Source organism: Cyanistes caeruleus, chromosome 1, assembly GCF_971803275.1.
Source record: "Cyanistes caeruleus chromosome 1, bCyaCae1.hap1.1, whole genome shotgun sequence".
Classification (NCBI taxonomy): Eukaryota; Metazoa; Chordata; class Aves; order Passeriformes; family Paridae; genus Cyanistes; species Cyanistes caeruleus.
The window spans coordinates 129,326,515-129,349,555 of NC_141701.1; the positions used below are offsets into that span (position 1 = coordinate 129,326,515).

A 23,041-nucleotide genomic window follows, 5' to 3' on the forward strand; every position below is an offset into this window, starting at 1 on the left:
AGCTCAGTTCTAGTATAGATGAATTGTACTGAGTTTAAGTGAAACCTACTGAGTTTGGATTTTTGAAACATTAGTCAGTGCAGAAGATTATAGATTTGATAGAAACAGAGAAATGAAGTGAGGAATTGAGTGGAAAAGCTTGTGTGATTTTTTTTTCTCTCCTTTATGTGAAACTTTGGCTAGTCTTTTAATATCTAGTTGAAGTGTGGTCAGTGTGATAAATTGCTGTTTAGCAATGCCAGAGAACTCCCTTTTCCCTGAAATCAATTAATTATAAACTGAAAATTTCAGTACTTTGTTCACTGTTCCTTAAGTTAGCATATTTCTGAGAGCTTTTTCTGATCGTAATTCCTAGCTGCACTGATGCTTTTGTTTCTCTTCATCTGTGGAGCCAGGGCTCTACTGTAAGGATAGAATTCTATCACTTTTTTTTTTTTTCCCACATTTGATGTGGTATTTTGCATACAGCTGCAGAGTAGACAGTTACCTTTGAAAAGAACATTTGGCTGGTTTAATTTGATTAGAGCAAACCACCTCAATCATTACTGAACTAAGACCGTTTTCACTTTAACTTGGCTGTAGGAGTTGGGAATGTACTGACTGTGCTTAGATGTTTGGGGGAGGACTCGTTTGGATACACAGCTACTGCTGAAGTGAAACAACCTTAGAGGACCTTGCGTACTCTGCTCTTTCCCAATAAAAAGGGAAGGCTGTGAAGCCATTTAATGTCACATTTAACTTTCCCTCACTGTGACAAGGAATTAATTTCCTGCAAAAAAATTGGAAATGTTACAGAATCATACATTTTTTTAAAACACCACGATACTAAAAACATACACAGGATATGAAAGTCTTATATTTACAACAGATTTAAAACATGCCTGGCAACAATATTTTGAATAAAGTTGTAGTAAAATCCAACGTAGAAATATGGCAGGATTCTCATAGATACATTATATCCAAGTTAAAATTGAAGCCCTTTTAGTAAGTCTCAGTAAGATTCCCACTTTGTTTCATGGAGTTTTGATTTTCTACCCCTTTCATCATCATAAAAATATATTGGGGTGGTTTTTTATGTTGCATATTAAAGATCAGATTAGATACTTAAGGTTCACAGTACTATGTATTCTGTATGATTTTTGCTCCTCAGTTTCCCTCACTGATGATCACATAATTTTCCTAGAAAAACTCCCATGGCTGTCAAGAATATAAATATATCTCATATAAATAAAGGGCAGACGTTCAATAAATGGTAGTCAGCTGGTGTTCTCTAGAAAATACAATTCTGATCCTTAAGTGCCCTGACTTCGTGATAGTGCATCATCATATATACAATATTTTAACCAGAGGATTACAGCTGAAGGAAGAGTTTCTGCTTCTTGCATTATGTTCTGAAAAGCAATATGCATAGTTAACTGTTCATCTGTGTCATCAGCCTAACACTGGCTGCTAATGGCAGAATTGCATACCCATCTTCCAGCTAATCCAAGAATCAAGTTGCACATTTAGGGCTTGAGTTTCTGCTGGGGAATTGAAAGAGCTACACTTATTCAAATAGCTTTGGTTGTTCACATCATAAGGTCCTAGTGTTAAGATGAATGAAAATGCATTAGCACAGGCAGACAGTGCAGCACCATCCCATCAAGATGTTTGAGATTTCACCACCTAGAGTTTAGATGCTACAACTATTGAGTTCATCAAACTGGGGTATAAAAATCCATTAGGTTTTTCACTGAAGTAGATGTAGCGTTTCTGTTGACCTGTTTTACTTGTAGTTACGCTCCCTTTTTGCTCTACAAATAATTCCTAACTTGCTGTGTATCCTCTGAAATACTTGATTCTGTGTTGTCACCTAAGCGTCTTGCACAACATTATCTCTCAAACTCCAGGTTGCATCACAGGTACAGTCATTTCAGTGCAGTGTACATCTCCTTTCTTCAAGGGCAAATGCTTCTAGAGCTACAGTTGGAGACTTTGCTGTACAGTATTGAAATTTGTCTAATGCTACTCAGCAACACAGCACTAGAACCTTTATTACTGATTTCCAGGTTCCTTCAGGACAGTGGAAGTCAATGACCTATCTTACTTCTCTGTGCTGGGAAGTAGATTATAAAGTGAGTCTTGTTTTGCCGACTTTATCTATCAGCATACTTTGTATTTGTGAACTTTATGACATAGAGATTAGGCAACATCTGCACTTTAATTAGTGTTGTTTATCCTTAGATAACCTTCTAGATTGTTAATGGAGATAGGCCTACTCACTGATCTTTGTGGTTTCCTCGCAGACATCTCTAATCAATTTGTTGCCTCACTGTTTATCTCTGCTTTTTATAAAATGCTGAGCAGCAAGTTTTGATCAAAGCAGTAATACCCATATCCAGACAGGTTGGAATCAATGACTGTAGTCTGAAAATTAGAATGATATGTCTCATTAAACTTAAGGCAGGGCCCAGACAAGTTAGTACTTCTGCAGAACTGAGCACCCATACCTCTGCATTTCAAAAAGTCCCATTCATCATACTGCCTTTATGTTTGTAGCATCATTTAAAACAAACAAAAAGAAAGTGTTACCTGGAATTTCTTGATTCTCCATTGCTTATTATTCACATTGTCTCTATTTTTAAGAACTCAGGAAGGTTTTGTTAATTTTAAATTTTATTTGGTCAGATTAAAACATCACTTAGAGATGTCAGTTATTTCATAAGCAAATATTTGTGCAGAAGTGAAAAAATACAAACAAAAATGAGACTGGAACTGAGGATCAGGGTAGTACAAGAGCAAGAATAGTTAGGATTTACACAAAAGAGAGAGGTAATCCGTTTGACTAAAAATTATAGGTATTTGTGGATATAGATAAATGGCAGGTGAATGACACTGATGAGGGAGTTTTCTTAGCAGACATTTGAAGTATATTGGAATATCGTAAATATTGAAGGATATTGTGGTGTCTGTAAGACAATACAGTTCAAAGAATACTTGGTTTCTAGTAACCCAAAACTGAGAGTGAACAATTTCTGCAGGAGCAAAGCTTAAACCATGAAAAGCTAATAATCTTTTGCTGTCGTGGACATCAGTGAAAGGACATTGAGCCCATGATTCTGGAAGCTGTAAAGTAAACTAAGTTCACAAAAGTACCCATAAAGCACACACCATTTAACCACTGATCATAGTAGACCAAGTTTAAAGACAAAACTTAGAGATACAATAGATGATGTAGTTCTTCCTGGAGTAGAAAAAAAGAGAGATCACTCTCTGCATAGCCTGAAGTAACTTGTAATAGCTGATTTAAGAAATCATGACAGTCAAGACACACAGTCATAGTGGCTGCAACAATTAAGTCTGACATTTTTGGAAAAGGGACGGTTCCCAAATTTGACATAGTAACAGTAGGCTTTAGAAAAGATAGGTTAAGAAGCAAGAAGTAATCAAAAACTTAGCAGTCAAGAGGAATGATATGAAAAGGCTTAGGCTTGAAGTGGCAGGTACTTAAATAGAGAGTTACAGCAGTGAAGTTTTTGTCACTTGGGTCATGCACCATTCCTGATGTCATGCTCTCTCCAGTCACTGAAATCCTGGCTGCTGTTTAGATCTATATCCTCTTCCTGGGTGCTAGATACAACAGGACAGTTTAAGAGTATTGGATTCTTAAACTCTCTGAAGGAATGGGAGATGTTCAAGAGACACAGCAGACTTTCTACCTTTTTTATTGCTATGCTCCAGTGTATCATGATGGATTCACAAAAGGTGCACATAGCCACACATAACAAGATAGGATGTGAGATAATTGCGAGTAGACACTTTAATCATCTGAATATTAAAAGTGTACTCCATCTAGTCATGTAAGATCTCCCCATAATGAGTACAGGACCAGCATGTGCTTTAGGAGAAAAATTCATCCTGCCCACCCTCGGTGCCCATGCTGGAGTACAATAAATTGCTCTCTGGAAATGCTCATTTTGACTCCAGAGGGAGCGCAGGTGGACAAGCTTGAGAAGTGGGCCCATGGGAATCTTGTGAGGTATAATAAGACCAAGTGCTGGTGCTGCACCTAAGTCAAGGCAACCTCCAGTATCCACTCAGGCTGCAGGGATGTGGAGTAGCCCTGCCCAGAAGGAGCTGGGGTTGCTGGTGGATGAGAGGCTGAACATGACCTGGTCATGGGCACTCACTGCCCAGAAAGCCAAGGGTGTCCTGGGCTGCACCAAAAGCAGCGTGGGCAGCAGGGCAGGGGAGGGGATTCTGCCCCTCTGCTCTGCTCTGGTGAGAGAGATCCCACCTGGAACACAGCACCCAGCTCTGGGGTGTCCTCAGGAAGGACATGGATGGGTTGGAGCGAGCCCAGAGCAGGGGCACTAAGATGGGTAGAAGGATGGAGCGCATCTCCTGTGAGAGAAGGCTGAAAGACTGTGTTTGTTCAGCCTAGAACAAAGAAGGCTTTGGGATGACCTACTTGTGGTCTTCCAGTACCTGAAGGGAACCTGGAAGAATGAAAGAGAGGGACTTTTTACTAGGACTTGTAGTGACAGAACAAGAGGGAATGACTTCAAACTGAAAGAAGATAAGATTAGATGCTAGGAAAGAATTCTTTACTGTGAGGGTGGGCAGGTCACTGAACAGGTTGCCCGGAAAAATGGTGGGTGCCCCATCCATGGAAAGGTTCAAGGGCAGACTGGATGGAGCTGAGCAACCTGCACTAGTGAAGGGTACATGGTAGGGGCGTTGGAAGTAGATGATCTTTAAGATCCCTTCCATCCCAAACCATTCTCTGATTCTAACGTAGAGTGGCCACCCAACTGTTGCTTGCTCTGTCTCATTAAGATTAGTGCAAATCAGTAAAGTTTGAAGGTGAAAAGTAGAAGTGCTAGTAGGCAGTTTGTACAGTAAACAACAGATCTCACAGAATCGAAAAGGAAATTATTTTGGGTGTGGGAGAACAAAAAGTTAGTACTGAAACCAGGGGGTACTTGGGCCATGAGAATTTAGATGGAAGATGAAATGAATATTATCGGGGAATTTTTTAACCAAAGTCTGTTGTATGTGGATTGTTGTTAAGAGGTTGTACAAGCTCAAGGCACTTGTTTTTGTCACTTGGCAAAAATTATGCATTTCTGTAATAGGAGGGTGTGGGTGTAGGTTTCTGTGAAATTTACTGGCTTCAGACAGTCTGCTTCTAGCATGTATTTGGCATTTAAGTGCTAAAGTGCACTGATAGTAGCTGGGATGGATGGGCATTGCCTGCTTACCCTATGCCAATTTTAAGATCCAGCAGAAGTAATTTTGGTCAAAAATTGTTAATGTTTTACAAGAGGAAAAGTAACTGATGATGTGTGTTGGAGATGGCAGCTCATGTGGTCTATGAGTAGTTTAAGGCACCTTTCAAAGCTTGCTCAGTTGTGGTTTCTCTTTTGGTCATTACTCTTCACTCTGCCATACTGATCTCATACAGGATTTACCACTAAGTGGGTTTATTTTGTCATTATTGAAAAAATTTTTGATGCTGCACATAGTTTCATTGCCTCAATTTAATTTTGGGCAAATTGCATGATTGTACAATTGCAAATTGTTGGAAAACTCTTGTGTCTAACTTACATTCCAGTCTGAATTGTCCAAGACCTGAGTTTTAGCAAAGCAGGGGTGCTATACCTTTATCTCTTGGAATATTTTTGGGGGAATTTCTATTTTTCTATTATCTCAAAACATGTCAGCCCACATTGATCAGTAATAGCTTTCAAAATTTAAATCAGTCAGTCAATACTGCTAAAAGATTCTGCTCCATGATTTTTTATGTTAAGTGTACGTTTTATAATTTGACATAAAAGGCTTGAAAACAGTTTTGTTTATTATGGAACTACTAAGACAATACAGTAGTAGTAAAGTAAATAATCTGCTGTATTAAGCTGTTTGGATATACATATTACACGTATGGATATATGTGGAAAAGGAAAACCATGAAAATATTAAGATTTGACTGCATTTAACTTGAAAATTATTATTTTGTAACATGGATTATGATTGTTAGACATATAGGCCTGCAATTAGTTCATTGCCTGTGCTTTAAAAATATGAGAACAGTTTTCGTTTTTAAAGTTCAGAAAAAACGGAAAGGGGATGAGGACAAATCAGGAAAAAATCCATCCCAAAGCTAATGTTTTTTAAAAAGTTGCATGACACTGAAAATTGGAACATGGAACTGAAATACCATCTCACTCTAAATTGTTATAAAATAGTACGTTTTCTTAAATGTGTTCTGGAAAGACTAAATAAAAATTATAAATCTTAAAATCAGTGGCAAAGATCCCAGGCATCTTTTGGCATCTTTTGGCTTAACCTCACCTGGGCAGAAGGCAACTAAAGAGGGAATGTGAGTGTTTAAAAGTAGCACAATTAATTTTTTTAACAGATGGGTTTTTTTCCTCCACTTGTTTGCAGTATAAATACATATTTTTTAAGTGCTTTAGAGAATATTTAGATGATATGATTGTGTATCTCCTTTAATATTGAGTTTTTTTTAAGTTTTCAGATCTTGCAAAATTCAAGGTCACTTTAATCTTCCTTCTTTCAAGCATGAAATTGCCATCCCTTATCAGCATTAGTCATTTAGTTTGAGAAGTCAGTCATCCCCAGAGCACATCCTTTATACAAAAATATTTCAATAACATTCGTCAGCTTTTAAATTGAGGCTTTTTTTGAAAAGTCTGTTGAGTTCTTGAAATAAAATCAAAATTTTCTGAATGGACATGGTTTATCATGGCTTTTCTAATATATTGATTACTGTTATTTTCACAAGCCTGACAAAGTTTTATTTTGCTTTGACAGACCTACATCCGTGTCACTTCTCTGCCTTCTGTGGTGGAATTGTGTGAACTGTACTGCATTTAGATCTGTAGTCATGCACCATAAGTGCTTGCATACAGAGGCATCCATGGAAATGAAGACTACTGTGTCTACCTGGGTTTAGCAAAAAATAAAGCTCTACTGTGCATGTTTCTTCCAGTGGACATGAGATAGCTATTTGTCAGTCAAATATTTTCATAATTGAGACACACATTCTTATGTTAGAAGATCTAGATGCCAGTTGTGATGTTTGAAAACCAAGATATGCCTGCATGAAAAGTAGGTAAAGGAAATCACAGGATACTTTGTCTTTCTTCACAGAAAGTCACTTCAATTCTGCAATCACTCAGAAAGCAGCCGAATGGACCTTTACAAAATGTGAACTAAGTCACTTCTAAGTGGAGACAGCTGGGGTCTATTTAATATCCTGTGTAAAATGGTAGAGGTCAACTTCCTGGAATAACTTAGGAGTTCTATTTCATGAATATCTTACTGCTTCAGGGACCTGGGGTGACGGTAAGGCTCTCAAACTAAAGTGTGCCATAAGGAAAAGCTCCAGAGCTGGAGCTCTCCTAGCTCTGCATTTGCTGTGGAAGAGTAGCAAACATCCTGTGTCCTGCGGGATCTACACATTCTCAGTGTAAATGTCGGTTGTGTGAGCGCTTATTAAAGCAGACAACTAGTCTCAGTTTTTTCTTCCATTCCTACATTGTGACTTAAGCTTTAGGATACTAATTGAAGATCAATGAGAAGTCATCGAGAACCTTTGAGACTGGACAACAAGTGATTCCTAAATGTACTGATTACCCTAAATGCATAGGTTTTTCCTGGGATGATTTTGTAATTTGGGACATTTGTTTCTAAATCACTTAACTTATCTTGAGAGTTTTATGATTTTTTTTCTCCTCCATGCAATTAATGGAGCCGCATCTTTACTACCCAAGATTTTACATTCCCTTCATGTGTTCCCTGTATCTCTTAGATTTAATTAGTCCTCGAGTTTAGAATCTTATTTTATTTCCTGTCTCCTTCTATTCCATTGTGTGTTGGACATGTCCGTGAAAAAAAATTATCTTTGTAGGCCAGTATCACTGGTAACTGTTTACTCACACAGAAGTTCAGAAATTGTATGATACAGCAATTGATAAAATTGGTAGTTCAGTGACACCGTAACTGAATACCTGTGGTGCAGTAAGCCTGAAGATTCACATTAAAAATTGTACTCTCTAGTGATGTCAGATATGATTACATACTTTTCATATTTGCAACAATTTGTCTTTTCCTTGACTGCTTTTTAAAGTTGAAGATAAACAGAAGCACTGAAGTAGAATTAAGAGGAATAAGTGTTTCTGTTAGATGGGAAAAATGTGAAGATGAGGAAGAAAAAAGAAGCGTGTCACTGAAATAGGCAGGCTGACCACAGAAAGGGCTTTTGTAGACTGTGGTGCTTCTGTGGGGCCTGCATGGTGTATACCATTGCTTGTTTAGTCAACTCTACAAAGGCTCAATACCATCAGCTGTGGTATTTTTGTGCTGTTTCTCCCAACAGAGGTAAATGGGGTGGTTGTGGAGTTTAGGGATGAAATAAAGAAAATAATGAGGAGCAACTCCTTCATCCCTCATTGTCTCTTGCTTGACTCATTCTTGAAATGAAAATAATTACATTAATAAAGCAATTCATATATGGCTTAGAAAGGGTTAGAACAATTTCTGTTTCACCCAACATTTATACCCTGAAGTGCAAAAGGTAGTTCCTGGGGTAGGGAATAGTGTAGGAGCAGGACGGACCTGAAGCGATAATTCTGGCAAATTAAGGCTCTTGCTGATGTCTCTATGATCTTAAGTAATCCATGTCCAGTGCTTTGCTTTGCAAGCAGATGGGAGCCAGCCCTGCCTCACTCCCAGGCAGATGCCTCCCGACTCCGCTGATGCTGTGATCTGGCTGGTGGCCATGAAGCCACGCTAGCCCCCAGAGCCTCAGCCATGGGCTCCACTGTGCTCAGACCTCCCTCAGCTCTGCCTGGGCATCACAGCACACCCTGATCTGCTGGCACTGCCTGGGTACATGGACCTTGTTTTCATTTGCCTACATGTAAAGATGTTTTAGCGCTCCAGGAACCAGACCTTGTTTTGTGAGATTTATTACAGGTTGCTCATTTCTTTCAGAAATGTGGAAAATGATGTACGCAAAACAATCGAAGTGCAGTTTTGCTATGAGTTTACATCTGATATAAACTGTAATTTACAAAATGCTGAATTTATATCAAAACTACCCATACATTAAAATGTAAACCTTCATCTCATGCTGCTGAAAGACGCCCCAAAAGAAATAGTTGCATTTGCCCTGTAGTAATAAAACACTCGAATAAAATTTACTGCCAGTTCAAAATGCTACTAACACCTCATTTTCATTGCCAAACTCTTCAAATAATCTTTAATTTGTTTTCTTTTACATATGTGTGCAAGAGTTTAAAGGAAATACTTAAAGACCTGTATAGCCTGTAGAATTCTTCACCCCATGTGCATTAATCTCTAAATGGTTGGCTCACTGTGCCCTGTAAACTGCCTAGAAAGGGAGGAAACATGTATCAGACATCTGCCTTAAGAACTGGAGGATGACAGCACCTGAGAATCTTAGAAAAATAGATATTTTTGGTTTACTTTACATGTGCTATGAATTAATGGAAAAGAAAAAAAAAAAAAAAAAGCTTGATAGAAGAAATGACAAGACAGGCAAGGAGCCTGCATGGCCACATGTGAATGGTCATGAATGGGAAGAAGACCACTATGATGTCCACCTCTTAAAACACTTGCAAGATGTAGTTCTGATGAAATACGTAAGGAATTTGCATGCTAATGGAAAAAATGACCCCTTTTTATGTATTGAGCGTTTAAGAGCAATTGCCTCCAGCTAAATTTATTAAGCCAGAAGAATCTTGTAAATTTCTATTGAAGATTTATTAGTCCCATTTGTTTCTGTTCTTCAAAACATGAATATTAAACTTAATCCTGCAAGTTTGTCACAGGTGAAACTCCCTTTCAAATTAAAGGAAATTCTGGACTTGTGCCAAAGCCAGTTAAATGCATGTACTGACTTCATGAGGCCTAGGTAAAGGCTCTTGTATGCTGAGCTGTTTAGGATTGATCCTGGTGTTTGAGGGTTGAGTGAATAGGGAAGAGGTGTTTTAAGTATCTTTTTTTTTTTTTCTTTTGATTTCTCTCTCATTTTGTTTTAACTTCTACATGGAAGAAATATTTTAAAACAACTTCAGAAATTAACTGAACAGAATCTGTAATCCCACCAAGTAAAACTGATCAGTTACAATCTTTCCAGGAAAGCGAAATCTCATCTAAATTCAGTTAAATGAAAGCATTTTGTCCAAGTTACTCATTTAGGCATCTTCCATAGCAAGCAGGGACAGACAGTACCCTCCTGAGAGTGATTCAGTCAACTTACTTCTTTCCGCTGGATAAATGAAGACCTACATCATTCATTCAAACTAAATACCAATCACTGAGCATCTGCATTAAAGGAGTTGTATCTCTTCCATGAAAGCTGGGAGGAGAACATGTTGCTTCACAAGCTGTGCAAGTCTGTGCATGGATGGGTATAGATCATCTGTCTGATGATGGGTAGCCAGAGACTGCTATGTTCAATGAAGCTGAGAGTTTCCTTGCAAGCCTTAAATCTGCCTTCTGCTGAATTTAGGTACTTTGCAGTCCCATAGTTTTGATACTTTGGTTTTAGAATAAATACCCTCTCACACTTGGCTTTTCCTTTTAAAGTTATCTGTTACTCTGCCACTCAGTTTTTCTTTTACAATGCAATTTAAAAAGAAGAGGGCAATGTTCATGTGTGTAGATCTGGCTTCCTCACAAAACCTGGCCAGATCCTGTTTGTTTTTCTTACCCATGTAAGAAATTGCCTTTGTCTTTTTGATTTTTAGAAATCAGCTGAGTGTTGTTGACTTTTGGGCAGGTGGGATGTCATTCATAGCACATTGAGCAGTGGTGACAGGACACAGTACAGTGCCACTGGAAGGTTGCTTGAGTTCACTGTGCTCCCTTCCAGGTTTTGCTGAAGTGAATGAGGAATTCCCTTTGAAGTTCATGGTGCCACCTGCATCATGGCACACAGCAGTATTGCTGAGAATACGTCTGGCATCAAAGCCTGATCAAAGTCACTCTCCTTACTGTATGTATATAAAAAGCACTGTGAACTGCATTTCTGGTTTTATGTGATATTACCTCATGCAGGACAACTTTGTGGAATGCAGCACACAAAGGTGTAAGACACCTTTTGGATTTTCACTTGACTTAATCTTGAACATGGAACTGCATTCACCACCTAACTGCTTGTGCTGAAAGTGGGCAGATACGTGTGATCCATTTTCAGGAAATTTTGAGCAGTTCTGGTGAATACATAAACAGGTGCTTTCAACAGATACAGACATTTTTTTAAAAGTTGTTTACATACAGTTTAAATATCTGATGTTAAATTGCTGTTTCCATTTTTAAGATAACAAGAACTATTCACATCTATTGCTGTTTTCTAGTTCTCCAGGTTAAGACTGGGAAAACAATAGTTAGCAGTTTGTTCATTTCAGAATTTAAGGACAAATTCTGTGATGAATGCCCTAGTCATCATGACCATAGTTTTCAAAGATGAATACCCATATTCAGGAATACTTAAGGGTAACTCAAAAGTTAGGAAGGAGAGAATGTGGTACGATAAGGATGCTTAAGTGCAAAAGGGAACCATGTGTGTTGGGCCCTAACTTGTAGAGTTCTTGCTGCAGGGCTAAAAACCAGATAGGGGTTGAAATGGTGGCTGGCTGAGTATGAAAAAGAGAGAAGATACCAGGCGGATAAGTGTGTACTTAAAAATCACCCAGGTGTTTTGCATGCTGCAAGTTAAGTGTAGCATAAGTTCATTGGTAGTTCAGGGCTGGTGGATCATGCAAGATCAAGATCTATGACAGATTTATTCTGCATACTGGTACTCAAAAAGGCATTCTTCTACTGACAGATCTAAAAAAATTTCATGCAATACTACTCAAAGCTTGTGTTGTCCTGTCAACTGACCATGCTGTCATAGCAATACACCGACTAGTAGAAGTATGCACTCTATTTCCCAGTGATTGTTGGTTTCGTTCTCTTACCAAGGATTTCCTTTTTATAATGTCATTTAGAGAGACAATAACTATTTATTTAAGAAATCATATGTAATAATAACCCAAATATAAACAAATGGGCATAAGAGTGAACCATGCCGTGTTTTACTGTGGTTTACTTACTTGTCTGCTAATTGCTTTCTGTTTAATACATGGATATATAGCATGTTACATTAAAAGGTCTATAGATTCCCTTAGTAATGGTATTCCCTGAATACATTAGAACAACATAATTCAATTTATTTTAATTTATTAACATCTCTTTTTACTAACATATACGCTGCTTATTTACTTTGTGCATGTTTAGTATTGTCAACTTTAGCCAATTAGGCTTTTGTTTTTCTTAAGGCTTTTGTTTTCTTCTGTTTTGTGCTCTTTTGCTTTTGCAATGGAATTCATGGTATTGTTAAACTGTAGAAGTTTTCCCCTTCTGAAAGTCGTCTCTTGATCCTTCATTGAGAAAGACAAACTGTTGGTCCCAACTCTACCTATGAAACACAGAAATGTATTTTCTTACAAGGCTTTAATGTGTCAGTGTCTCAGAAATCATTACAACAATACTTGATGCCACTAACAGAACCACAGCAAAATATTTTGCATCTATTGCTCTGTCTCCTTTCCTCTTCATCACCATCACAGCTTTGGACTCCTTCCAAGTGCTGCCAGTACTGGTCCATGCTGGGAAGTGGTAGCAAAATCATCAGCACTCAGGTGTATTTGCAACCTTTAGCAAGGCCCCTTACCTTGCTTTTTCAGTGTCTGACAGCTAGGCCCTTCAGAATTACTCTCATTCAGGCTGCTGCTTTTCAGGTTGCTTGTATTCCTGAGGGCTTAGCCTGTGCTGGCTGGTCAGTTAAAACTCAAACAGCACATGAGTTTGCAGTGCATTCACCATCATCCAGAATAATTGTGGCTGTAGAGTAACCTGGAGGTCTTTCAGGAACAGCAGCCCCTGGCTTGATAAGCATTAAAACAGAGGACCTCTTCTGTCACCTTCTACAGTAACTGCTTTGTTATTTTTAGGTTCTCCCATGAATCTAGAAGAAGCAAGAGTTTGTACTCAAATTTGCATTGGAGTTACATACAACTTTAAAAAAGCTGAATTAAATATCTCAGGAACTGCTGTGATATTGCAAGTATTTAAAAAAACTATATGAGATTGTACGGAGTATCAAGCAGTACATTTGATATTTTGCAATGAATTTTTTTATGTGTAGTGAAGGGTTATTATTTCCTTTGTTATTTTTGGTATGTTGGCATCACAATTACATCTCATGTAGATTAGATTATTATGAAGAATGAGTGGTAATTTATTCCACTTTTAAATACAATTTATAATTGTATAATTTTAATTTTATAATTTATAAAGTATAAATTTTGAAGATGAGTTGTTTTTACTTAAACCTAGAAAAGAGATGTTCATCTTAGATTTAGATCCTGTAGGTCTGGCACAAGCATGAATTCAAAATGTAAACAGAAATGTGGAGTCTGTAACAAGTAGTTTGAGAGCTACAGTAAAGACTGGATTTTGTTATATCTCATCTTGTACCATGTACAGCTGCAAGTCCAGAATAACATATGGCCTCCTTTCATTTGAATTAAACAAAATCAACATTCAGGCTTAAGTTTTACTTACATGTTGAGCAAATTAGGGGATCTAAAAAAGAATACAGCTGTTCCCTGAGGAAGGTATTATAAAGAAAATCTGAAAAACAAGAGATGCAAACACACTAAGAATGAATGGGAGCATCTTTAATTTGTACTCTGAACTGGAAGCTTACGGAAGCTTGCTGGAAGCTCACAGTACTGTATAGCGGCAGTGTACATGACTTTGAAAGGCAGTGTACATTTGCTTGTTGAAGGATCACATGAGAGCACTATTCATAGGTCAGACAGCTATTGCTGATCCTAAACAATCTGTCAACGACTGTCTTCATAACAGGCCATGTTATTTTTCTGACTTGGGGGTGACTTGGCGTGTCCCTCGCCTGCCCTCGGACAGAGTGTTTGGTATGGCAGCACACAGGCGTGTGTTTAAGCACCACCCAGCTGGTATTTTCCCTCCGTAATGTCAAGGGCTCAGTGTGTGGACAGTTTGGATAAAATCAGTTGCAGTGAGATTGTTCATGGACTGGTGGGGAGTTAAGCATTTTAAACACCGGTGAACTGTAGGATAAGTCCCGGAGAGAAGTTCTGCAGGGCAGGATATAGTTTGAATTATGGAGTCTAATGAGATCCTTTTCTGGTCCTTGTCTGTTAAATCTCCCTCTGTGAAGAAGGTGAAAGAGAAATGACGGTTTGAGGGCTTTGTTTACTGCTGTAAACAAAGGTGCAGAGAACGTCTTGTCAAGGGTATTTTTCTTTGAAGTAAAACTCTTTAACAACTGCATCTTTCAGTGGCTTGGGTTGCATACTGAGAAAACGTACTCAGCCTTTTCATCTTTTGGGCACAAATCCTGGTTTCTGTTGAAAATGCAAACTAGTTTTGGTGGTTTCATCGGAGCAGACATTTGTCTGCATCACAGAACCATTCAGTCTGGCACCAGAGCTCGTCATTGCTCGAGTGGGGCCCAGCGCAGGAGAGCAAGGGTGTTGCAGGTCAGGGCTGCAGTCGGGACTGAGCCTTGAACGCTTGCCCAGTCAGCCCACTCTATCGGACTTTAGCCAGTGCTTTTTACTTTGCTTTCAAGAGCATCTATTTCTCTCTGTCACTTTCTCTGTCTCTCTTCCTCACGCACACTTAAAGAACAAAAACTTCTTTTATACAGCTAAGCATTTTAAATAATTTTTCCAAGTCAGAAAGGGAGAGACGCTGGAAAAAATTACAGCACAAAGCTCAGCTTGCAGATGAACGATTGCCTTGTCATCCTAATGTCCCCCTTCCTTCCCTTAAACCTCACTGGTTAGTGGGCTGTAAGCAACAATATTGGCTGGCCTCTGCTGGAGTAGGTCTCCAGAACAGGGCTTTCTGCTGCCTTTCTTGCATTGTACAGTTCCTTCTCTGTGGTAGTTCTTTCTGCTCTGTGCACAGTAGATAATGAGCGAGTGACTTCAGAGTTGAAAACATCTGTCTACAGAACATCTACCTGTCCCAGATAAATTAGTTTATTTTACATGATGTTAAGTTCTGCCTTTACTGCTGTTTGCCTGAAAGAGATTTCTCATGGAGACAAAAGGTGATCCTGCTACTCTTTCCTGGAAGGGTAGCAAAGCAGGAGAAATGCTCACAAACTCCCAAGAAGCCAGCAGAAAGTAGAGTGTAAAGATTTAAGACATAAAGTTGCTGTGAGTGCTGTAGACATACCCAAGCCTATTTTATTTAATGGAGTTTGGCATCTGACTTGCTGGATGGAGCTGACTGTGGGCTTGCTGGCTGTGCTGTGGGCAGCGCTGTGTCCTCACGTTCTGTGTTTCCAGTACCGAGGTGCCGAGGTTCTGTTGGGTGCAAAGTCTGTGTTATGTCACTGTGTTAGTCTGTTGTTGGACTGTTGTTAGTCTGCTCTGGAGGCATTCCTTAAGCACTGATACACATTGGGGCAGCTGCAGCTGGAGTTACAAGTACATTGTGGTCTTGAAGACCCCACATGCCTCTGAAAATGGAACTTAGGTCTTGCATTACTATGTGGTTCTACAAATGTTATCCCAGGAAAAATGCCATTTAAATACTTTGAATTTAGTGGCCTGTGCGCTTTTTTTCCATCTAAAAGTGTTTTGCTAAAGCTTCTTTGAGCAAGAAAACTCTACATCTGAAATACCAGCTTTCAGAGGCATGGAGAAGTGGGTGATTGCTGATTAAAATGAGACAAAGCAGTATGTCCTGAACAGAGGGAAAGAGCTCTGTCATATGTTTCAGAGTGGGAAGCTGTATTTCCTGATTTGCTACGTGGGATTTGGTTCTCCTAATGCACATGTTCCACTCCAGTTGCCCAGCTATTGTCTTCTTCATCTGAAAGATGACCCCTTTGTTCTAATACATTGGGTATTTGTGATTCCAAGTAGAGACTGGTTTCTGTCAGCAGTCTTTTTTTGCATCAAAATCAAGAGAGGAAAATGTAGCTAATATTAAAAGTAGGGGTAAAACTATTTTTTTCCAAGGAGTACCTAGTTTGTAAAGTTGGGGTGAACAAAGAGCTTGCTGCTGAATGACTTCCCAAGAGCGCAAGAGTCTAAGGCTGCTGCTGAAATTTGGACTAAAAGGACTATCGACTGTCGTTCTTCAGTACTTCTGGGTATGAGAGGCAGAAATCTGTGCTTATGAACTTCCAGGATGAACCTGAGCCAAAGGCAGTAAAAGCAAAAGTTGTTCAGGTCCTCCTCCCCTTATAAACCTCAGTCATGGCCTGTGATAGTCTCGGTATCCCAATATTGTGGTGTTTACATAAATGCTGTCAATACACAAATTCTGTGCTGGTTTTCTGTCGTGCAGATAAATACCTTTCAGAGTTATGCTGAGGCCACCAAACTCTTTTTCATCTGTATTTTTGCTCAGACTTGTGAAATCTTAAAACTGTAGCGTGTTATGCCACTACTTACCTAGCCACTGTCTTCTAAAGCATTTCTCCTACACGTAAATCAAAGGCTCCAATTCTCTTCCTCTGTTATGCATAAGCTAGGAAGTAACTCTTTTGAGGAAGACACTGTTCCAACGAAAATTCAAGTAAATCCATATTATTAGAAGTCTTTAAGAGGTGAGGATTGCTTTTGTTCAGTGCTGTTGGTGACTGTACAGGGATACACATGTGTTCATGTTGGATTAGTTCTACCGCTGTAAAATAACAGTAAGCCCCTGGACGCAGCGAGTATCTAATTCTTGGTCTTCCTTTTGACTGTGATCCAGTTAATTTTCCAAATGTACCTACTCATCTGTTTGACAATAGCCAAAAGAAATTGTGTCCTACAGTTTTTTCAGGTCTTACAGTCAGGTCTGTCTTTCAGTACTTCTTGCAGGTGGCTTGGGCTGATGGACCTGATCTCCATTGCTGTTATCTCAGTTTGCTCAGGAAAAAAATTTTATGCTACTTGAAAGTGGGAAACTTCATAGCAACTGTCAGAGCATCTCAAAAGCAAATCTGGTAACATTTAGGGACTTTCTGGGATCAGTTACAGTCTTCCATTCAGTAGATGCAATAGTTTTCAAAGTACTAACTGTCTTTCCTTTAAAAACATTATGTATTCATATTGTAAAATGAAGGTTTGCATTTGTCAGATTTTGTGTTGTAAGAAGCTATGGAGACTTTAAGGTGCATCATCTGGTTTTCTGCATGTAAAAAATACCAAAGTATTTTTGTAGGAAGGTGGGTATTCTGCTGGATTATAAAGATCCACTAGGCACTAAACACATAAAATAAAACAGAGACAGCTATTTGTAGCTGATAAGCTTCTGCTTTAGTACAATTAACTTGAAAAAATGTCTGCATTAAATCCCCTGTTCTCTGTTAGTGTCTCTTCAGCAGTGTTCCAGTTCAGATCGACATGTTGGGCGGTGTATGACTCCCAGCCAAACATCTTGTTAAATACTTGCAGGATTTCCCATAGCGGATCTTACTTTAATCAAATAATTCAAACGTTTCTTTTGTAAGTACAATAGAAGGGCAGGGCTTGTGTTTACAAAGTATTCAGTATGGAAATCCTGTATTAATTGAGGTACATTTACTTCACTTAGGACAAGTGTCCACATAGTAACTCTTTAAATAAAAGCCCTTTTGCTGTTGCCTAGTCCAGAGAGGCAACCACATGCAATGTTAACCCATCACATACAGAAAATCATGAGGAAATGACTTCAGAGATGTTCAATGTAGGCAGCAGAGAGATGTTGCTAATTAACAAGGACAATTTTATGGGTGATATTCTCACAGTTGAATGTAAAAGAGTATAATTTATAAAAAGTAGTTTTATCCCTGTGGAAACTACTAAATAAAGAGGCTGTGTCTTTCTCAGTCTATTTCAAGAATGATTAGCAGGAGCAATGCCAGATGGTTTTTTTTGTACTATCATGGACTCACATAACCTATGATTTAAATTATTATCTTTCTAAGGTAGCAGCTTTATTTTCTGTGAGTAAACACAATGTGCTTCTACCCAGACCAGTGCAGAATCTGGAGCTTTTATGATTAACAGTAAATAGAGTTTCTAACATAAGGAGTATATAAAAAGGAAAGATAATATTATTACTCGGTGATAATATTATTACTCAGTAAAAGGTAACCAGAATTGTGCTTCTCTGAGTTCCTTATTTTGCTGTGCCAGAAAATGCCAGAATCAAAATAACCCACATACAGAAGAATTAACAGAGAGTCAACATTTTCCTCCACAGCGAGTTGGAAATTACATGCTGCTTCTAAGTTTAATACAGTGAAATAATTTTCCTTTTTTTCTTAAATAATAACGCTGCTGTAGTTGAAAATATATTTTTGCCAGTGTATTAAATACCTGGAAAAAGGGGTGTTCTAGAACATTTTAGGTGAATGTAGGTCAACACAAAGGAATCATACAGTTGGAAATACTTTCCAGTGTTTATGTTCAGATGTTGAGACCTGTCTGGCTCCTCTCTATTTGCATGTGTTGGGGTTATAGGCAGTCCAGCTACATTCCACGTTGATGTATATAAATATATTGCAGATTATTAACCTCCAGCCAAATGCCAGCAAATTTCACTTTTCAGGAAGATTTGTGACTTTTCACAAAGCTTATTTATTATGTACAGGACATGTACACCCCGTTGAGAGAATCTTAGAGAACGGTTTTTGTCATTATGAGAAACATGCCAACAAATTTTCTCTTACAGTCACTGTGTTACCATAATAATTAATGTTCGTTTGTTCAGATGATGATTACAGATTAAGTACAGATTAGTCTTCAAGAAGAGGTAGGGTGACAGTCTTTCTTTAACTTTGGTTCCTAATTTATTACTCACTGAAAAGCTTCCTTAACCTAAAATTAATGTGCATGTATACATTTTCAAAATATGGTGGCTAATAAACAATTTTTTAGTGTCAGACCAAAGATTATTTAGGAAATGCTGTCAGATGAGAGCACAGCCTTTACCATATGGTAAATGTAAATTGAAAAATACTGCTCTCTTAAATCTGAATTACATTCTATTCAGGTGGTTATGCCAATTCTAGTGTTTCCCTCTCTTGTGAAATACATTGAGATTTAAGGTAAGAAGTAAAATCTCAGTGCAAGATCTCCACGTACATGTTGTCCTTGTCTGTTTGTCAGATCTCGTCTGGGAAAAGCAGGGACCCCCAAAGATTTGTGTGTGATCAGTCATCTTCAGATGCTGCATATAAAGCCTTTAGTCCTTGAACAAACAGCAAAAATATTACTTGAAAACATTACCAGAAATCCTGCACTTCTTAATTCTAGTAAAGTAATTCTAAGGAAGAGGATAAAAGTTAAGAGTAATACAACAGCTTCACTGATACGATGTTGGAAAAAATGAGCCATAGTATCAACACTAGTTTGGTCTATTACCAATGAGAGATTCTTCACTTTAACTGTCTAGACCTTTTTCTCCATCAATTTTTTAAATCTACTGTCACCTAGTAAAAGTAGTGATTCATTTTTCTGCCTTGCCTCAGAGAGAAATGTGATCTGATCTTGAAATATAAAATTAAATGAATAAGCACATGAGTAAGGCAGGGAAGAAATGTGCTTCCAGCTGTTTAGATGGATTCCTATTAGGATTTTGTAGAAGTGGAACTTGAGGAAGGGTAGTGAAAATCACTAATACGGGCAACTGAAGGATGGGCACAACTGAAGGGATTTGCACTAATACGGCAAACTGAAGGATTTCACATGTTTTTGAAAAAGGTAAAACAGTGGTTAAAGCTCGCATGATAGATGAAGTGGAGAGGATGAGAGAAATCCTACCTAAAAAGAGAAAACAATAGAAAATAGAGTAATCAGATAGGAATGTGGTAAATGAAGAGCTTTGTAAATTAGTTTGATGTTGTGCAACAAGGTGAAATGATAAAGAAGTTCCAGTAAAAGTATGACCAAAAGTGATGAAAGAAGTTAGTGACATCTTGTGCACAGAGCTTTTTTCCAAACTCTGAAGCTCTTTCTTGCATCCAGGAATCTGCAAGAGGAATCAGCGAAAAAAATCTGTTTCTGCTGAAGGAGAGCTAATTATAAAGCTGAGTAATGGTATACATGGGAATTATGTGGAAAGAAACTGAAGGTGCAGACATTTTTTTTCAAGAATATTTCCTGCTTTTTTTTTTTGTAATGACTATAAGTACTAGAGCCTAGAATGTGGATAAATATAATGTAATTTTCTGTATTAACTCAGATTGCTGTGTCAAAAAAATAAACTCTTTTCATGTAATTATTTTACATTCAACAGCTGATGAATTCTTAATAATTAATCTTATTCCAGAATGCACAAGTGAAAGACTGAGATGGTAATTTTGACACATCAACTGTTACCTGATGCATCAAGAGCTCAAAGTCTACCTTTGGGAGGCTCTTCTCCATTCTATGTACTGTAAGAAATTTAAATAGACATGCTTGAGATGCAAGGTACGTCTGTACAGGTTCCTGTATACTTACCTCTTCTGTTCCTTTCCTCTTCTCAGATTGTTTGATGTGTGCACCGTGTCACGAACAGACAGAGAGACCAAGTTAACATTAGTGTTTGAACATGTGGATCAAGACTTGACTACTTACTTGGATAAAGTTCCAGAGCCTGGAGTGCCTACTGAAACTATAAAGGTATTTAAGGAGAAAGATATTAGGGGATAATATTTCAGAGATAAATTGTGATCCCATAGGATTTTGTTGTATCAAAATTGAGTAGTGCCCAGCTTGGGACATGAACTGCAGCACAAAGTAACAGATATAATCTCTTTGTGAAAATGCTGCTCTTGAGGTTTTATTCCTCTTTCAGAGCTCTAAATTTACTGAATCTCTACTGAGCTTCTACCAAGTGGAGCATTCAAGCACAGGAAGGACAAGGACCTGTTGGAGCAAGTCCCCAGAGCAGGGTCACCAAGTTGATTAGAGGGGTGGAGCACTTACCTTACGAGGAAAGACTCAGAGAACTGGGATTTTTCAGCCTGGAAAAGAGAAGGCTTAGAGGTGACCTAATTGCAGCCTTCCAGTACCTGGAGGGAGCCTACAGGGAGCATGGAGACACTATTTACAGGAGCATGTAGTAACAGGAAAAAGGGGAGTGGTTGAAAACTGAAAGAGTATGTTTAGATTAGAAATTAAGGAAGAATTCTTTACTGTGAGGGTGGTGAGGCAGTGGAACAGGTTGCCCAGAGAAGTCATGGCTGCCCTACCCCTGGAAGTGTTCAGGGACAGGTTGGATGGAGCTCTGAGCTACCTGGTCTAGTGAAAGGTGTCCCTGTGCATGGCAGCAGGATTTTTAAGGTGTTTTCCAGCACCAGTAATGCCATTCTGTGATTCCATAATTCTGTGAAATCATTAAGAATGACCTTGCTCACAGCTGCAGGCAGATGATTCTGTTATTGTTTAGGGAGAGACTACTTGAACCTTCCCTTAAAGGTGAAGTGCTGGATATTGTTAGAATGGATAAAAGAAGTCCTGTGTTCCTTATCCCTTTCCCTTTGCCTTTTATTTTCCCAAGAGACTACTTCTGTTTTATATCCTACTTGCCAGAAGAGTTTGTGTACATTCTGAGAGAAAGAAATGTTCATTGTGGACCTGTGGTGTGCTCTGCAGAGGATGGGCTGAAGGGTGGGGAGGTTGTGACCAGTTGTTACAGAAGCTGGGAAAGCTCTCAGTAACTGGTAGGACAATAATGAAGTTTTATTGTCATGTTTTCTCATATTCTGCATCTGTAAGGGAAGACTCCTACCTAGGATAGGATGTGCTTGCATTATTGCTAATGAAATGCATATACTATGTCCTCTGCTTTTCTAGGAATTTCACAACAAAGTGCCACATTGAGAATCATAGGTTGAAGTGTTCGACAAAAAATTTATACCCGGGAAGAGAAGCAGAGGGATTGATGTTGCTACATTTTGACTGTGTCTGTTTAACATCTCTTTAGATTTTTTCATTTTCTTGAGGAGAAATGATTTATGCTTTCAGAGATGCATTACCTTTCACTTCTTTAAGTACTTTCTGGAAGTATGTTGTATCATCTTATTCTGGCAAAAGTCCCCAGGGAGGAGAAGAAAACATGAAAACTGTTGAAAATATAGTTGTTTCAATAACTTTTTCAACAGCTTCAAACTTAGGTGTTTGATCTTTCAGTATAAAATTAGAACTAAAGCTGATAGAAGATCTATTCACTGGTGTCAAAGTCACACATGTATAATATCAGTCAAGTCACATATACAGAATATCAGTCAGTTCCAGCAACCATGTTTTTAACCAACCGTAGTGGATAAAATAAAATTTTTGAAAAATGGGTACAGCTTTGATTCAGTCAGAAGAAGACTGGAATGTACCTATTATATTGCAGGACTGATTTATTATAATGTTACTAAGGTTCTGTTTTCCTCCTAGGACTTTGAAGTTACTTACATGAACTGTATTTTAACTAACATTTTGAAAATAAGATGCAAGGTGACTGGCATATTATCTAACTAAATATATTGAAATTGGTGGGAACTGAAAGACCAAGCCTATGAAATCTCAGTTTGAAGTCTCTTTTGATTTGTGTTTCATTTAAAGGAAATACAAGACATGAGCACTTTATGAAAGTATTTGTGATTTCCAAGTTTTTTTTTCTGAAATTGCTCTGTAAGACTCTCAAATATATGTTTGAATATACATTTCATAGAGATTATATCCTGATGAAGGAAATCATTGTGCTTACCTTCAAAAAGCACTATTCTGCATGGTTTACTAGTTAACCCAGTCACTATATCTGATAATTTGGCATACAAAGTAGAAAAGCCACACAGAAACAGAGAAGAGCAATTTTGTTCTTTTATGTACAGTGCAAGTTCCACTGCAGCTAGTGAAATTAGTGACTGTAAAATGCAGCTTGTGGTACATAATCTCTTTTTAAATGGGTGAGGAAAAATGTAAAATTGCTGTTTACTTGGTCA

At 38.2% G+C, this 23,041-nt stretch overlaps 1 protein-coding gene across 3 annotated transcripts in view; it reads left to right on the forward strand.

Moving 5' to 3' along the window:
• The window catches only part of CDK6 (cyclin dependent kinase 6), a 128,865-nt gene that overhangs the window by 11,093 nt on the left and 94,731 nt on the right, over nt 1–23,041 (forward strand). For all 3 annotated transcript variants that reach the window (XM_086857792.1, XM_086857800.1, XM_086857806.1), the window contains exon 3: nt 20,591–20,726. In XM_086857792.1, the coding sequence (XP_086713918.1) occupies nt 20,591–20,726 (136 nt within the window). The remainder of the gene's footprint in view (nt 1–20,590; nt 20,727–23,041) is intronic.